This window comes from Sciurus carolinensis, chromosome 4 (assembly GCF_902686445.1).
Source record: "Sciurus carolinensis chromosome 4, mSciCar1.2, whole genome shotgun sequence".
NCBI lineage: Eukaryota > Metazoa > Chordata > Mammalia > Rodentia > Sciuridae > Sciurus > Sciurus carolinensis.
In genome coordinates, this window is record NC_062216.1 from 78,182,964 (window position 1) to 78,200,985 (window position 18,022).

An 18,022-nucleotide genomic window follows, 5' to 3' on the forward strand; every position below is an offset into this window, starting at 1 on the left:
TCACCCAGAAACTGGGTATTCATGTGGCATGCCATGAAAAAAATCCATGGGACACAGCCAGCTTCTCCAGGTTCTCGGAACGGAACTGGCCCGCTAGTGAGAGCCTTTCTGACCAGAACAAGCTCCGAGTCCCGGAGCCCCTGCAGCGCAGCGTACTCCAGCAACGAACCAGCGGAGAGCCACGATCCGCAAACAGCCTCTGGGATTAGGGCAGGGCAGCCAGAGACCTCTTCAGGCGGCTCTGCCCACTCCGGCTGCAGGCTCTCTTCACGGAGCGATCCAAGATGGCAGCCTAGAGGGAGACTGCACCCCCAGTCGCTCCAGAACCCTGGAGTTAAGAAGGGGAGGCATTGAGAGACTCGGACTGAAATAGAGCCACGGGTGAGTCTGCCCACTGGGTAAAGCTCGGCCCGGGTGGCAGGCCCAGATAGAGGTGGCTTATTGGAGCCGGGCAGGGCAGCTAGAGTCTTCCCAAGGTAGCCTTCCACACTCCGGCAGTGGGCTCCTCCCACACGGCCAGCTGCACGGCGCAGGCCCACAGTGAGAGCATTTCCACACAGAGCCAGTTCCAAACCGTGGAACCAGTACCGGGCTAGGGGCAGTTTTCTTCGGATGAGCTGCTTTATCAGATTCCTCCAAGACATCAGGCTACTGAAGGCTGGGAGGTGATACACTGGAAATCTACCGGAACACTATAAACCAGTAGCGGAAAACTGCAATATCTTAGGGTCCCACTGACAACTGACCAATATGAGAAAACAAGGGAAGAAAATGTCCCAAACAAACCTAGATACTACATCAATAAAACCCAATGACAGCACAGCAGAAGAAATGTCAAAAAGGGAGTTCAGAATGTACGTAATTAAAACGATCAGGGAAGCTAATGAGGAGATGAAAGAGCAAATGCAGGCATTGAAGGAGGAGATGAAAGAGCAAATGCAGGCATTAAATGATCGCACCAATCAACAGTTAAAAGACCAAATATGGGAAGCAAGAGATCATTTCAATAAAGAGTTAGAGATACTGAAAAAAAAAACAAACTTAAATACTTGAAATGAAGGAAACAATAAACCAAGTTAAAAACTCCATAGAAAGCATAACTAATAGGATAGAACACCTGGAAGACAGAACCTCAGACATTGAAGACAAAATATTTAACCTTGAAAGCAAAGTTGGCCAAACAGAAAAGATGGTAAGAAATCATGAACAGAATCTACAAGAATTATGGGATATCATGAAAAGGCCAAATTTAAGAATTATTGGGATTGAGGAAGGCTTAGAGAAACAAACCAAAGGAATGAACAATCTATTCAATGAAATAATAACAGAAAATTTCCCAAATCTGAAGAATGAAATGGAAAACCAAGTACAAGAGGCTTATAGAACTCCAAACATACAAAATTACAACAGACCCACACCAAGGCACATTATTATGAAAATACCTAACATACAAAATAAAGACAGAATTTTAAAGGCCGCGAGAGAAAAGAATCAAATTACATTCAGAGGGAAACCAATAAGAATATCAGCAGATTTTTCAATCCAGACCCTAAAAGTTAGAAGGGCCTGGAACAACATATACCAAGCCCTGAAAGAAAACAGGATGCCAACCAAGAATCTTATACCCAGCAAAACTTACCTTCAAATTTGACGATGAAATAAGATCCTTCTATGATAAACAAAAGCTAAAGGAATTTACAAAAAGAAAGCCAGCATTACAGAACATTCTCAGCAAAATATTCCATGAGGAAGAGATGAAAAACAACGATGCAAATCAGCAACAGGAGGCGCTAGCCTAAAGGAATAGCCAAATAAAGGAGAAACCAAATCATGTCAAAAACAAATATGAGTCAATTGACTGGGAATACAAATCATATCACAATAATAACCCTGAATGTTAATGGCCTGAATTCATCAATCAAAAGACACAGACTGGCAGATTGGATTAAAAAGAAAAATCCAACAATATGCTGCCTGCAAGAGACTCACCTCATAGAAAGAGACACCCATAGACTAAAGGTGAAAGGATGGGGAAAAACATACCATGCACACGGACACAGCAAAAAAGCTGGAGTATCCATCCTCATTTCAGATAATGTGGACTTCAAACCAAAACTAGTCAGAAGGGATAAAGAAGGACATTACATGCTGCTTAAGGGAAGCATAAATCAGCAAGACATAACAATCATAAATATCTATGCCCCGAATATTGGCTCATCCACGTACGTCAAACAAATCCTTCTCAATTCCAGAATTCAAATAGACCACAACACAATAATACTAGGCGATTTTAACACACCTCTCTCACCACTGGATAGATCGTCCAAACAAAAATTGAATAAAGAAACTATAGATCTCAACAACACAATCAGCAATTTAGACTAACGGACATATATAGAATATACCATCCAACAAAGAACGAATACACTTTCTTCTCAGCAGCACATGGATCCTTCTCTAAAATAGACCATATTTTATGCCACAAAGCTACTGTTAGCAAATACAAGAAGATAGAGATACTACCTTGTACTCTATCAGATCATAATGAATTGAAATTAGAAATAAATGACAGAATAAAAAAACAGAAACTTCTCCAATACCTTGAGACTAAATAATACACTATTATATGATGAATGGATAACAGAAGACATCAGGAGGGAAATAAAAAAATTCTTAGAAGTAAACGAGAACAAAGACACATCATATCAAAATCTCTGGGACACTATGAAAGCAGTACTTAGAGGAAGATTTATTTCATGGGGTGCATTCAAAAAAAGAAGTAGAAATCAACAAATAAACAACTTAACACTACAGCTCAAAGCACTAGAAAAAGAAGAGCAGACCAATACCAAAAGTAGTAGAAGACAGGAAATAGTTAAAATCAGAGCCGAAATCAACGAAATAGAAACAAAAGAAACAATTGGAAAAATTAACAAAATAAATAGTTGGTTCTTTGAAAAAATAAATAAAATTGATAAACCCTTAGCCACTACTAACAAAGAGAAAGAGGGAGAAAACTCAAATTACTAAAATTCGGAATGAACAAGGAAACATCACAACAGACACGAGTGAAATACAAAACATAATTAGAAGCTATTTTGAAAATCTATACTCCAACAAAACAGAAAACCTCGAAGACATCAACAAATTTCTAGAGACATATGAACTACCTAAACTGAACGAGGAGGACATACACAACTTAAATAAACCAATTTCAAGCAATGAAATAGAAGAGGTCATCAAAAGCCTACCAACAAAGAAAAGTCCAGGACCAGATGGGTTCTCAGCTGAGTTCTACAAAACCTTTAAAGAAGAGCTCATTCCAATACTTCTCAAACTATTCCATGAAATAGAAGAGGAGGGAACCCTACCAAACTCGTTCTATGAAGCCAATATCACCCTGATACCTAAACCAGACAGAGACACATCGAGGAAAGAAAATTTCAGACCAATATCCTTAATGAACATCGATGCAAAAATTCTCAACAAAATTTTAGCAAATCGCATCACAAATATATATTAAAAAGATAGTGCACCACGATCAAGTGGGTTTTATCCCAGGGATGCAAGGTTGGTTCAACATTCGGAAATCAATAAATGTCATTCACCATATCAACAGACTTAAAGTTAAGAATCACATGATTATTTCAATAGATGCAGAAAAAGCATTTGATAAAATACAGCATCCCTTCATGCTCAAAACACTAGAAAAAATTGGGGTAGTGGGAACATTCCTAAACATTATAAAGGCAATCTACGCTAAGCCCATGGACAATATCATTCTAAATGGTGAAAAACTGAAAGCGTTCCCCCTAAAAACTGGAACAAGGCAGGGATGCCCTCTTTCACCACTTCTATTCAACATCGTCCTTGAGACTCTAGCCAGAGCAATCAGACAAACCAAAGAAATTAAAGGGATACGAATAGGAAAAGAAGAACTCAAACTATCCCTGTTCGCTGATGACATGATTATATATTTAGAGGAACCTGGAAATTCCACCAGAAAACTTTTAGAACTCATAAGTGAATTCAGTAAAGTAGCAGGTTACAAGATCAATGCTCATAAATCCAATGCATTTTTATACATAAGTGATGAATCTTCAGAAAGAGAAATTAGGAAAACTACCCCATTCACAATAGCATCGAAAAAAATAAAATACTTGGGAATCAATCTCACAAAAGAGGTGAAAGACCTCTACAATGAGAACTACAGAACACTAAAGAAAGAAATTCAAGAAAACCTTAGAAGATGGAAAGATCTCCCATGTTCCTGGATAGGCAGAATTAATATCGTCAAAATGGCTATACTACCTAAAGTGCTATACAGATTCAATGCAATTCCAATTAAAATCCCAATGATGTACCTTGCAGAAATAGAGCTAGTAATTATGAAATTCCTCTGGAAGAATAAAAAACCTAGAATAGCTAAAGCAATCCTCAGTAGCAAGAGCGAAGCAGGGGGTATTGCAATACCAGATCTTCAACTCTACTACAAAGCAATAGTAATAAAAACAGCATGGTATTGGTACCAAAATAGACAGGTAGATCAATGGTACAGAATAGAGGACATGGACACAAACCCAAATAAATACAATTTTCTCATACTAGACAAAGGTTCCAACAATATGTAATGGAGAAAAGATAGCCTCTTCAACAAATGGTGCTGGGAAAACTGGAAAACCATATGCAATAGAATGAAATTAAACCCCTATCTCTCACCCTACACAAAACTCAACTCAAAATGGATCAAGGACCTCGGAATCAGACCAGAGACCCTGCATCTTATAGAAGAAAAAGTAGGTCCAAATCTTCAACTTGTTGGCTCAGGATCAGATTTCCTTAACAGGACACCCATAGCACAAGAAATAAAAGCAAGAATCAACAACTGGGATAGATTCAAACTTAAAAGCTTTCTCTCAGCAAAGGAAACTATCAGAAATGTCAAGAGAGAGCCTACAGAGTGGGAGAATATCTTTGCCAACCGTACCTCAGATAGAGCGCTAATTTCCAGAATCTATAAAGACCTCAAAAAACTCTACACCAAGAATACAAATAATCCAATCAACAAATGGGCTAAGGAAATGAACAGACACTTCACAGAAGAAGATGTACAAGTAATCAACAGATATATGAAGAAATGTTCAACATCCCTAGTAATAAGGGAAATGCAAATCAAAACTACCCTAAGATTTCATCTCACCCCAATTAGAATGGCGATTATCAAGAATACAAGCGACAATAGGTGTTGGCGAGGATGTGGTGAAAAAGGAACACTCATACATTGCTGGTGGGGTTGCAAATTAGTGCAGCCACTCTGGAAAGCAGTGTGGAGATTCCTCAGAAAGCTTGGAATGGAAACACCATTTGACCCAGCTATCCCACTCCTTGGCCTATACCCAAAGGACTTAAAATCAGCATACTACAGAGATACAGCCACATCAATGTTCATTGCTGCTCAATTCACCATAGCCAGATTGTGGAACCAACCTAGATGCCCTTCAGTTGATGAATGGATAAAGAAACTGTGGCATATTTATATAATGGAATATTACTCCGCAATGAAGAATGATAAAATTATGGCATTTGTAGGCAAATGGTCAAAATTGGAGAATATCATGCTAAGTGAGATAAGCCAATCTCAAAAAACTAAAGGTCGAATGATCTCGCTGATAAGCGGATGAGGACATATAATGGGGGGTGGGAGGGGCTAGCATTAGGTTTAGGGTTAGGTTTAGAGTTAGGCTAAGGACAGCGGCAAGAATGAAGGAAAGAAGGACTGTGTAGAGGGAAAAGAGGGGTGGGAGGGGTGGGCGGAGGGGAAAAATAAAATAAACATCATTACCCTAAAAAAAAAAAAAATCCATGGGGTTTTTAGGCTATGCTGATTTATTAACTCAGGCATAACACTAAGAAGAGAATGTTTTAGCCATTGTTTCTACAATTCCTGATTAGGGCCAGAATCCCTGAAGACTGGATAATTTTCATATATCTGTGAAAATCAAGAGTGAAATGTAGTTCATTTAAAGGATTAGAACAGAAGGATTACAGAGTTGAGCAGGAATGGTCTGGATTTCACCATGTATTCAGTGTAGCATCATGGTTGTGAACATATCCATTATGTTAGGTGCAGTTGGGGACTTGAAAATTTCAGAGATATTGACCATAATCATTTTTGGCAGTAGGATGAGTGCTGACATAAATAATCACACATGAAAAGAATGAAAGACCCTGAAAAAACAGCACAACATTTAGAATGGATTCAATGTATCATAAAACAGATTGAAATTCAGATAATGATGGAACTTCAGCTTAATGTCTGCGCTGACAGTATACCAGTTTCCTTCAACACTGTTGCCCTAGTCCTTGGCTGTACATTTTAGAAAGGAGACTCTGCAACCTCCTACCCACCCCACCCTGCTGGACTGAGGTCCCAAAGAGAAAGCAGCGATGCAAGGCATCACATGTCACATGTGACATGATGCAGCATGAAGCTCAAGGCACCTCTCTTCTGTTCTTCCTTACAAAGGGAGCTTCCCGGCTTCCCCCAGCACAGACTTGGGAGCAACTACAGAGCCTCCTCCAACATGCTGGTGGTCCTGCTCACAGTGGCCTTGCTGGTCCTGAGCCCAGCTCACAACTCAAGTGAAGTTATAATGAAAAGCTGTTGGTGGTGATAGGGGGCAGGTGGTTTGTTTCTGCTTGTGACATAGGAGACCCCAGTGCAGGGAGGGAGGTGAGGAAGGAAAGGAGAGATGAGAGAAAGAGTGGATTGCAGAAATCTAACCACAAGGGTAAGGCCACTTACATACTCATACCACATCCTGTATATTGGTTATACTTTATTTAAAGTATAATGGGATCACCATAAAATATTTGGTCAGAGGATTGTAGGCTGACCTCTGTGTGCTGTGAAGGACAGAATGGTGGATGACAAGACTGAACAGGGCAGTCCAGTTGTGAAGACAGCATCATAACCAAAGTAGAAGTGGGTCCCAGCAGCCTTGCTGTTCAGAGACCCAGGACAGGAGAAGGAAGTACACACACATCCGAGATGCCTCAGAGATGGAGAATTGTACAATAATTTGACTATTTCCACATAGGAAGATAGAAATATCAGGGCCTATTTTCACATTTTACTCCCAATTACATTCAGTATTTTAATATGCTGTAAATAGTGTGTGTGTGTATGTGTGTGTGTCTGACCTGTGCCCAAATGATTACTGCTGGTTTCCGCTCTCAAGAAAGCATCTGAATATAAGCAAAAGATTTAATAAGAAAGGGTAAAATAGTGATAAAATGGGATCTTTCAAATTCCCAGAATACTTAACATATATTCGCATCAAGGTCTGAAGAATTCTATGGAGGACAAAATTTTTGTGTGTTTGTTGTTTTATTATATTATTTTTCTAGTTCAGAGCATGTGTTTGAGACTCAGCATGGCAACTACCAGTCATTCCATTATCGTCTCCCATGCTGCCCACAATCACCTCAACTGACTGACAGTTTCACTTAGAGGGTGTGCAGGTTGTGGTTGGAAGTCCCCTTTCCCTGTGGGATGCCTGTGATCCCTGAGGCTGGGGACTAACTTTTCACTTCATAGAATTTAGTTATGAAAATTCTCCCTCTCTGGAATCATGTAAGATTCAATTCATCCTCAACTTTCTTTTCTTTGTTTTCTTCAGGAATGTTTCAATTTTCCAAAGTCATGTTATAATCATTTTGTTTTTGGCAATTACTGAACTCTAGTTCTCCCAAAGATATGGACGAACTTTGCCCAACCTAAATTCTGGAGACGACATGTAGGACCATCAGCTTGAATAGCAGGGTTCCCTGGCTTCCATGACAAGACTAGGCTGCCTGCTTCCCCAGGCAGAAATGACTGCAGAGAGATGATGCATGAATGGGAAGGGTCCTGATTCTAGCTCCTTTCTGCTCTGAGAGTTACTCAGTAGCTTCACTCTTCCTCAGTGTTCCCCTCTAGCACTGTAGAGTTTCCAGATGAAAAGAGCAGAAGTAAACATCTGTATTCTTTTTCTCTGTTTTCTCTGTTCTGCTGTGTCCTGGTTACTAAAAGCATCTTCCACAGCTGATTATTGAATCTTGTGGGTCATCACTTATCTTTTCTCCTGTCTCAGTATTTCTCCACGTAAGTCTTGGGCCCTGAACAACTAGTCTACTGTTTCGTACAGGGCTCAGGTGAAAAGACTTGGATTCAATGGTCAGCCACTTATTATTGTGGCCCAAAACATAACTAGTCACCTAAATCACTTCCACAATCCTTTCACTTTGTTTCTCTTCTGTCTGGGATGATAAGGTATACAGGAGATAGTTGTTATTGTTGTTTTCAAACTTAAGGACAAACACTTGTTCTTGGAACTGAGTATGAGATGTTCCATATGAGAATACACTGGTAAAGAGGAGCTCTTCATGAGGAGGAGGAGAATGTGAGGAAGATTGGCAGCTTAGAGGTACTTCCAAGAAAAAAAAGAGTCTGTGTGATAAGATAAGAGATGTAAGTAGTAAAGAGTAAGTAGAGTTTTCCAACACTGAATTCATCCATTCTTGGACTGTACCCAAACAGATGCTAAAGAGCAAAGCCAGATCTACTACCAGCAGCATCAAATGAGGACCTAATGGAGGATTCAGACCTAGACCCCCTGCTGGTAATGGAAACCATCAAGAAGATCCACATCAGGGACCACCTCAACAAGGAGATCAGTAGTAGCAGCAACCAAATGGCTGCCCTCTCGTTCCTGGAAACCAGCAGGGACCACCCCAACAAGGAGACCAGTAGCAGCAGCCAAATGACCCCCCTCATCCTGGTAACCAACAATGACCACCCCAATCACAAGGTAATCATGAGCACACTCCTTAATTTCATCCTAGCTGGTAAAGGAACCACCACCTTCCTCCCAGAGGAGTATAAAGACCTTCCATCCTCTGTCATTCCAGTAATCTAAATTCAAAGACATCTAAGATTCTAATTCACTCCCTCGATAGGACTGTAATCACTACACTAATCAAAATTCAGTGTTCCAGAAAATCAATTGGTAATATGGGGAATATTCACAGTCATGAAATCTGTTTCTAAATATTTCTTTTCAGATAATCTGGGGTAGAGTATGCAGATAATTTAAGAAGTTCTGTCTCTTAGGTAATTATGATTTTAAGGAGTATTACTCTATATTTTGCAATTTCTCACCAATTATATGTCTTTACTTCATTCAAGGTGGTTTTAGAAAGCAGAGCACTGTTCTTCCTTTGGTCCCCTGCCTCTTTGCTGAGATTCAGCACCTTTTCATCTCATATATCCTCTTGGCTACTCTTAGCCTAGTTCTGTGTCATATCACAGCTCTCGTGTTTAGTACTCCTGTCAAACAATATTCAAGTCTATGCTCCTAATTTTAATCTAAATTTTAAAGTGCTCAATTTCAAATTAATCCGTGCTCATGCTCAAATAAAATTGGTCTAACTGAAGAGAAAGGCATGAAACTATTTCTTAAAAGCATTTCATTCTACCTCCCCATCTCCCTCACCAAAGCCACAATTATAATTTCTTTCCAACATCTTCTTAGAAATTTTTATGCATCTATGAGTACATCATCCTTTTTACTACAAATGTAGTAAAAATGACACACATATCTGTAAGTTGCTCATTTCAAGTGACATACTTCTTTAATATTTTTCCCTAATCAGTTTGCATAGATACACAGATGGTGCCTTCCTTCCTTCCTTCCTTTTTTTCATTCTTCCTTCCTCCCATTTTCTTTCCTTCTTCCTTTTTGATCCTGTATTCTTTCTGTTCTTCCTTCCTAATATAATTGTCTCTTTATCTTCTCAATTTCTTACTTTCTTCTTCCACATTTAATATTCTTGCAATTGTATTGTATTCTAGTGTGTAACTTTGTCATAATTTTTAATGATATATTTCATGTAGACTTTTAGCTTATTTCAATTTCACTATTATCGATATATTTTGCAGTGACTATTTTTGAAGATATAGAATTGTCCATTTTCAATAGAAATCAAAAGACCAACTACCTAAGAATCATTATCACTTCCTCATCTTGCAAGCAAAAATGGCAGGCAACTTGCTAGGTGTCTCACAAGAAAGAAAATGAAATTAGGATGGAAAGGTGGGAAGGACAGGGGAAGAGGAAGAGGAGGTGCATGTCACCTGCCTCACTTCAGTGATACCAACAAGTGATTTTCAGTCTCCTGCCATATCAGTTCTCCCCTGAAACCTTCCATGTTTGTTTCAGACACCAAAAGAGAAGATGATGCCCTTTGGAGTGTTATGCTATTGGAATAATTTGGTCATTGCTGTGTCTATAATAGCCAAATAAAACAATCTGTATGCCATTTCCAATTGGTGTCTCTCTTCTGGGTGCTGGGCAGTCTGGCATTTGGGGTCTGTGCACACAATGTAAGGAAAACTAGGACCCTTTCCCATGGGTGCTTCTAAAAAGCTTCCCACCTCCTTCATCCATAAACCAGCTGCCAGGCAGAAGACTTATTGTGTCCTATCTGCCTTGGAATCTATAGGAAAAATATAACTTTTAAAATTATTTTCAGAATATAATTTTAGAGAAAAAAGGCACATATAACAAAGTTAGGAAAGGTACAACAGGGTGAAAAATCTTAAAATTTCCAAAATAATTCAATCAGGTTTTGGGGACATGAATGTGGTTGTAGTTTGCTTTTTCCTTGAACCCACTCTTCTCTTTCCCCCTACTTTATTGTTATTCAATTCTTATTTATGTCCTCTACCTGTCTTTATTTGGATAAAGAATGGTGAATTTCACAAAAGACACAGCCTGAGGTGTTTTAAGGAATACAGAATTTGGAGTCCTTTGGATTTGATTTAAGATCTATCTTCTTTCTTTCTTTTCTGTTTTTTGTTTTTTTTTTTTTTTTTTTTTGATACTGGGGATTGAACCCAGGGGCACTCAACCATTGAGCCACATCCCCAGCCCTTTTTTGTATTTTATTTAGAGACAGGGTCTCACTAAATTTTTTAGGGACTTGCAAGTTGCTGAGGCTGCCTTGAATTCACAATTATCTTCTTTCTTATAAGTTTTTGACACCCAGTAAGCTGATATGATAGTAAAATTATGAATTATAACATGATACAAGACCATTTTAGGTTTGCAAAAATTTCATACAATTCCAAGATACTTATAATCACGTTTAACCATGTGACTCAGGAAACATGAAGCATCATTTCTTTTTTCCAAATTTCAATTTTCATATTGAAATCTTAATTAGGTTTATATCTCTCTTTTAATTAGAAGAGAATATAAATTCTTTTTGGATATTCCAAGACACCCTGGAATCTCCTCAAGTATAAGGAATAAAGACCTAATTTGGTATTGATTTTGGAAAGTTGTCAGAGCAAAAAGGTTGAGAACACTTCAATAAATTAAATCACAACTCACTGTGAAACAATACTAAATGATAACACTGCAAGGTAAATGTATAATTTATGTAGCTGCAAGATGAAAACAGGCATTTTAATATTTAGAAGGCTCACTTTCCTCAAGTAATCAGATACTATAGAAAAGAACAAGAATAAAATGGATTATTTTATTATTAATGTATTAGTGCATTAAAATCATATGTGATAGTGGGATTCTTAGTTACATAATACATGCACCAATGTAATAATATAATTTAATCAATATTGTTTTCCTGTACCTCCCCTTTCACTTGTGGGCATATCCATCATATTAGATGGAGTTGGGGTTATAAAAATATTTAGGGATATTGACCACATTCATTTTTGGTGGTAGGATAAGTGAACATAAATAAGCACACATGGAAAGAATGAAAGACACTGCCAAAACAGCAGCCGGTTCACTATGGAATCAGTATCATAATACAGAGTGACATTCAAATCATGATGAACCTTCATCTATTCAGCTCTAATATCAGTGCTGAATGGGCAACCAGTTTCCTTCAATGATGTTGCCCAAGTCACATGTTGTGCCTTTCAGAAAGGAGACACCAACAACCACCTTCCTACCCCATCCTGCTGGGCTGAGGTCTCAAAGATAATGCAGGGATGCAAGGTGTGAGGTCACTCAGCATGGAGCTCAAAGGCACCACTGTTCTCCTCATAAAAGGAGCAGCCCTGCTTCCCACAGCACAGGTTTGAGTGCAACTGCAGACTCACCTCCAAGATGCTGGAGGTCCTGCTCACAGTGGCCTTGCTGGCTCTGAGCCCAGTTCAGAGCTCAAGTGAAGATATAAGCAAAGGAGGAGGGTTGTGACTCTCTGGGCTTAGGAAAAAATCGCTGCAGAGAAGGAAGGGGAGGAAGGGAATATTATAAGGACAGGGCTGCAGAATTTTTATAAAAAATGTAAGACCAGTTAGGTCCCAATTTTATGGCAGAATTTCAGATTTCAGGTATAACAGAAACCACCCCAAAATAAAAATTTCAACCCGAAGCATGGCAAGGAAAATTTTGCATTTGAGGGAAGATTTCTCCATGTAGTCACAGATGCAAGGAAGGTGGGAGACTGATACCTGGAAACCTGCTCTTGAGACATTATTGTATTCCAAGCAGAGGCTGCAGGCTGCCTGCCTATGCAGCAGATGCAGGACAGAGGAAGGAGAAATCCACACATCTTCCTATGTCAGAGATGGAGATCCACAGACTAAACTGGACTCCTTCTACTGAGTGAGATAAAAATATCAGGGCCCAATTAATTACTCATTTGTGTCTGACCTACATTCCATGTTTCAATGTGCTATGAGAACTAATTGCATCACTGGACCCAAAGGTTCATTACAGGTTTCATACTTGGAAAAGCGGTGAATAGGAGTAGAGGGATTAAAAAAGAAAGAGAGCGAAAAAATAAAATGTGACATTGAAATTTCCAAAATATTTAACAAATATTAACCATAAGGTTTGAGTCATGCTAGTGAAGTCCAAAATGCTTTTTATATTTTTGCCCAAGATGGCAACTAGGCACAGCCACCTCCCAACAATTCTCTCACATCTTACCTCCCTTTTCATCAGCATCAAAGAATGTGACTGAGAGCTCACTTAGGGAGTGTCCAGTTTGTGTCTGGAAATCACCTTTTCCAGTAGGACTTGAGTGATTTCTGAGATTGGTGACTAACTTTTTACTTCATCCTGTTTTTATTTCCTAGAGGTCATCTATGAAGACTTTTCCTCCATATCAATAGGTGAGGCCCAGTTTTTCCTTAGTGAACCTTCTCCTGCTTTTCCTTAGGAATGTTCATTTCTGCAATATCTCATTACCATCACTCTTATTTTTAGGGATTAATGAAGGTCATTTCCCCTACGAATATCAACAAACTACTCCTTGGAGTCTGAGGAATATAGCAGGAATGACATAATGAGTTTCAATGACAACAGGAATAGTTCGTGTAGCCCCAGGGACAGATAAATGCTGAGAGGTGATAGACAAATACAAAGGTCCTAACTCTGACTCCTCAGTGGTAATGAGAATCAATCAATGGTTTCCTTAATCCCCAATGTTCCTCTCTCCAATCATATGACTGTTTGGTAAAATATGTGTCTGTGGCCAGTTTCTCTGTGTTTCTTCATTTAGCTGAGCCTTGGTAGATGATAAATACATGCCACAGGTAATGAGTGAACTCCCTGTGGGCCAACACCTTGTTTTCTCTACATGCTGTCACATTTTATCAACATAGGTCTAGGACACTGAGCAACTGTGCTTGATTCAACATCTGGCTGAGGTGTCTGACTTGGATTCACAGGTAACAAGTTATGACTACTTCCTCAGTTAAGAGGGGCTTTTCTTGGGGAGATAATTGAAACAAGTGAGATTGCTATTGAGAGACAAGTTCTTGTATGCTAAGGTCAGAGTGGTGGATGGAGAGCAGATTTTTCCACCATGCAACTTATCTATTCTTGTGCTGTACCCACACAGAGGTACCCAAGTCAGAGCTCCAAACAAAGCCCTCAGAGACCGCCTCCTGGAGGATGCCCACAGAGATCCTCTGTTGATGGTGGAGATTAGAATGAAGATGAAGATGAAGATGATGATTCACACATGGACCACCCCAACAAGGAGGCCAGCAGCAACAGCTACAGTAGTCAATTCACCCTCCTTGTCCTAGAGACCAATGAGGACCACCCCAGTCAGAAGGTAATTGGGAGCTTTCTACTCCATATCGTTGTGCAAAGCCATGAGATCACCAGAATCTTCTCAGATGGATAATATAAACTCCTCCCCAGCTCAGTCTACCCCAGTTGTTTAGTGGCAGCTGGGATTTAAGCTCACTCTCCAGCAAAGGTCCTAACTCGTGTTTCTCAAAATTCAAGGTGCCAACAAATCATCTGTGAGCATGTTGAAATTACAAGGTCATAGAGCCCGTTTCTAAATGTTTATATTCAGGTATTCTTGGATAGTGTAGGATGACTCTTTAAGTTGTCCAAGGTAACTCTGATTTTGAGTTATACTGCCCTAAATGTCTTTTCTCCCAGTGTTTACTGAGATTGGTTGCTTTGTGAAGACCAGCAGTGTTCTCTTTTGGTCTTGTGTCTCCTTGCTAAGACCCAAATGATTTCACATTTACTGTATATCTCACCATGATAAAATGGTTTTATCTCATATTAGGCCTCTCAGTCCAGAATCCCTGCTACATGAATTCGACTCTGTGATTCTGAATGTAAACTTGATTTTTACATGGAGTTTTATAAATTAATCCACGTTGTGCTGGGAAATTCAACTGAATAGAAAGGTGTTCAACTAAATCATGGAAGCCTTATCCTACCTCCTTATATCTCCCACCATAAGTCTGAATCATTAATTTTTTGTGTATTCTCTTGGAAACATTGATATACATAGAAGCACATGACTTTATTTTACTCTATGTTGCTCACATCAAGTGCCATATTTTACAACACATTCAGAGCAAGTCATGAGGTACCCAGATTATTCCAGCATGGTCCTTCCTTCCTTTCTTCCTTTTTCCTTTCTTCATTTTCTAAATGAAAATCATTATTACTTTTTGAATTTCTTCATCTCTTACTTTCTAAAATTCCTCCTTCTTCATGCCCTCTGCTTCTTTATCTACTATTTTGACATTATATAGTATTTCATGAAGCTACTCACCATAATTTCTCTAATCAAGCCCTGTTAATACACTTGTTTAATACTCCTATTAGTTGGATGTTGCAGTAATCCTCTTTGTAAATAGGATCATGACTATTTTCAAAAGTATTCCAAAAATAAGTAATGTAGAAATAATATTTTTATATTTTTATTAATGCATCATAAATATACACGATATTGGGATGTGCTGTTAAAAAGCATACAGCCACACAATGAAACAATATAACTTGTTGAGTTTCCCTCCCCAAACCTCCCCTTCCAGGAATTATCTTTATTTCCTCATCTTATAAGTGACAATGTATAGCACAGTAGGTGCTGCCTGCCTAACCAGAGTGAAGGAAAAAGAAATCAGGAAGGGAAGGGTGGAAGGAGAAGCAGGAGATCAGAGGAGGTGGACTCTCCCCGCAGGGCTTCAGTGATGCCAGTCAGGGATTAGAAACCTCCTGCATGTCATGTCTTCCCTGGAGCCTCCCCTCTTTGTTTGTTTCAGAGAGTGAATAAGAAGATGATGTCCTTCAGAAAGTTCTGCCTGAGGGTCAGGCACACAGTGTAAGGACATCCTGGACTCCTCTCCCGGATGCTTCCAGAATCTTCCCTCCCTCTTCACCCACAAGTCAGGTGAAATCACTTCAGTGTTCCCAGTATTCCTTACATTTTATAAGACAAGTACAAGCTTTAAAACTATTTCAGGATATATGTACTAAGACTCATAATTTTATGGAAAGAAGGAATTTAGAACAAAGGTGAGAAATTTGCATAGGCTGAGAAGTTCTACACATTTCCAAAATCATTGACCCTAATTTCCAAGGACATGAATGTGGGTTAAGCTAGTTCTCTCTAGAACCCAACTTTTCTCTCCTTAGTTTTTTCAATGCCTAAATCTACCCCTCCCTAGATTCCCATCATTTTTTATCCAAACTTGTGTAAATTTGGCAAATTGGATCAATTTTCAGAGACAGGAAACTTAGAGTCCTTCAGACTTGATTTTTAGTTTCTGTTGTTATTTTCTTTCTATCTTTCTTTCTTTTTATTTTTTACAACTGGGACATCATCAGGCTCATTGAATAAAGTTTTGGCTAGTAATAGTAACTATTAGGTCAGGTGTTTGGGCATTTTATAGTTTCTTGCACACATACTAATCATGTATACTTATATAAATCAAAAAGTTGAAACATAATTTCTCATTTGCTATGTAATTATAATACACTGAAACATTCTGAATATTTTATATATTTATCTATCTTTGTATTTATTATTTAATGTAGGGTCTTGCTATGTTAGTGAGGTTGGCCTTGAATTCACATGCCTCCTACTTTATGTCCCCAAGTAACTGGGACCCCACGCTCTGTCAATCCTCATTAGTTTAGTTTATCATTTTTTTTATAGGAGAAAATATCCTGAGATATTCAAAAGTCCTCTGGAATCTCCCAAAATTATATAAAGCACAAAATGACTTGAGTATTTGATTTTTAGAAGAGTTCAAACATATCAAAAGGTTTTAAAACACTAGAATAATTAGAATCACAGCTCAGTTTCAAACAATCCCAAAGTGTGAAAATGTTGTACAAACACATTGGTGAGGTGTTGTAAGATGAAAACTGAGCTGTTGTAATACTGTGAACACTCACATTTCTTAAGAAGTCAAAATCCTCATAAAAGCACTTGAAGCATGTGGAAATTATCTTGATGAAACGACATCTTTGCTTCCTGGACTATTTGCATACAAGAAAAGGAAGACTCTCTTCATTTTAAGATCAGTAATCACGGACAAATTTTTCATTGTAACAGAGATCAAACCAGCTTTTTTATTTCTTCCAACATCCATGTGATGTTGAAGTTTAAACCAGATTAAACCATAAGTGTTGAATAAATGCATTCAAATCTTACCAGGTCATCTAGACGTGTAATTTGGTTTCCAACATTCCCATTCCAGAGACCTTCTATAACTTTCTAATATCTATTCAGTTTTGTCCTATAGTTTGTTTTCCTGTTTGTGAATCCATTGAGTAATCCTAATTTGGGACAAAAATTACTCTCATTTTCCTTCACAAATACAAATCTTTTATACTTCATAACTTCACTTGTCAGAAACATGATTTACTTTTCTCATACACAGAATTGCTTTATTTATTTTTTTCTATTATTATTTTGCATGGTGAGTTCTTAGCTTAATTTCTTTGTTTTTATAAAGTTGTGTTAACTCACATCATAAACATTTAATGTGACACAGAATGGCATTACCAACACATTGAGTAATGATTTATTTTTGTGTAATAAGAAGCCCTGATCGAAGATGGCAGACTAGAGGGTGAATGCATCTCCCATCACTCCACAAATCAGGATTCAAGAAAGGGAGATATTGAGAGACTCGGACCAACATAGAGCCGTGGGGTAAGTCTCTCCCACCTGGTAAAGCTCAACCCGGGTGGCAGACCTGGACAGTGGGCAGCGTCTTGGAGCAGAGTAGGGCAGGGAGATGATTTCCCCCAGCAGCCCAGCTCCCTCAGGCGAGGCAGGCCCTGTCTATAGTCAGCTTCTAGGAGCAGGCCCAGCCAGTGAGAGGATTTCCACACAGAACCAGTCCCCAGGCCTGGACCCAGGAGCAGGCTAAGGGGCAACTTTCTTCGGAAGCACTGCATTATCAAGTTCCTCCAAGACTTCAGGCTACTGAAGGCTGGGAGGTGATATACTGGAAATCTATAGGGACACTATAAGCCAATAGAGGAAATCTGCAATATCTCAGAGTCCCACTGATATCTGACGAATATGAGAAAACAAGGGAAGAAAATGTCTCAAACACACCTAGATACTATATCAATAAAACCCAATGACAGCACAGCAGAAGAAATGTCAGAAAGGGAGTTCAGAATGTACATAATTAAAACAATCAGGGAAGCAAACAAGGAGA

General features: G+C 38.8%; 1 protein-coding gene across 1 annotated transcript in view; it reads left to right on the top strand.

Annotated features, from left to right (window-relative positions):
• Positions 1-8,633: 8,633 nt before the first annotated feature.
• Positions 8,634-18,022, top strand: part of LOC124982795 (altered inheritance of mitochondria protein 3-like) — a 94,494-nt gene continuing 85,105 nt past the window's right edge. The window contains exons 1-2 of the mRNA XM_047549715.1: positions 8,634-8,852; positions 14,017-14,145. Of these exons, the coding sequence (XP_047405671.1) occupies positions 8,634-8,852; positions 14,017-14,145 (348 nt within the window). The remainder of the gene's footprint in view (positions 8,853-14,016; positions 14,146-18,022) is intronic.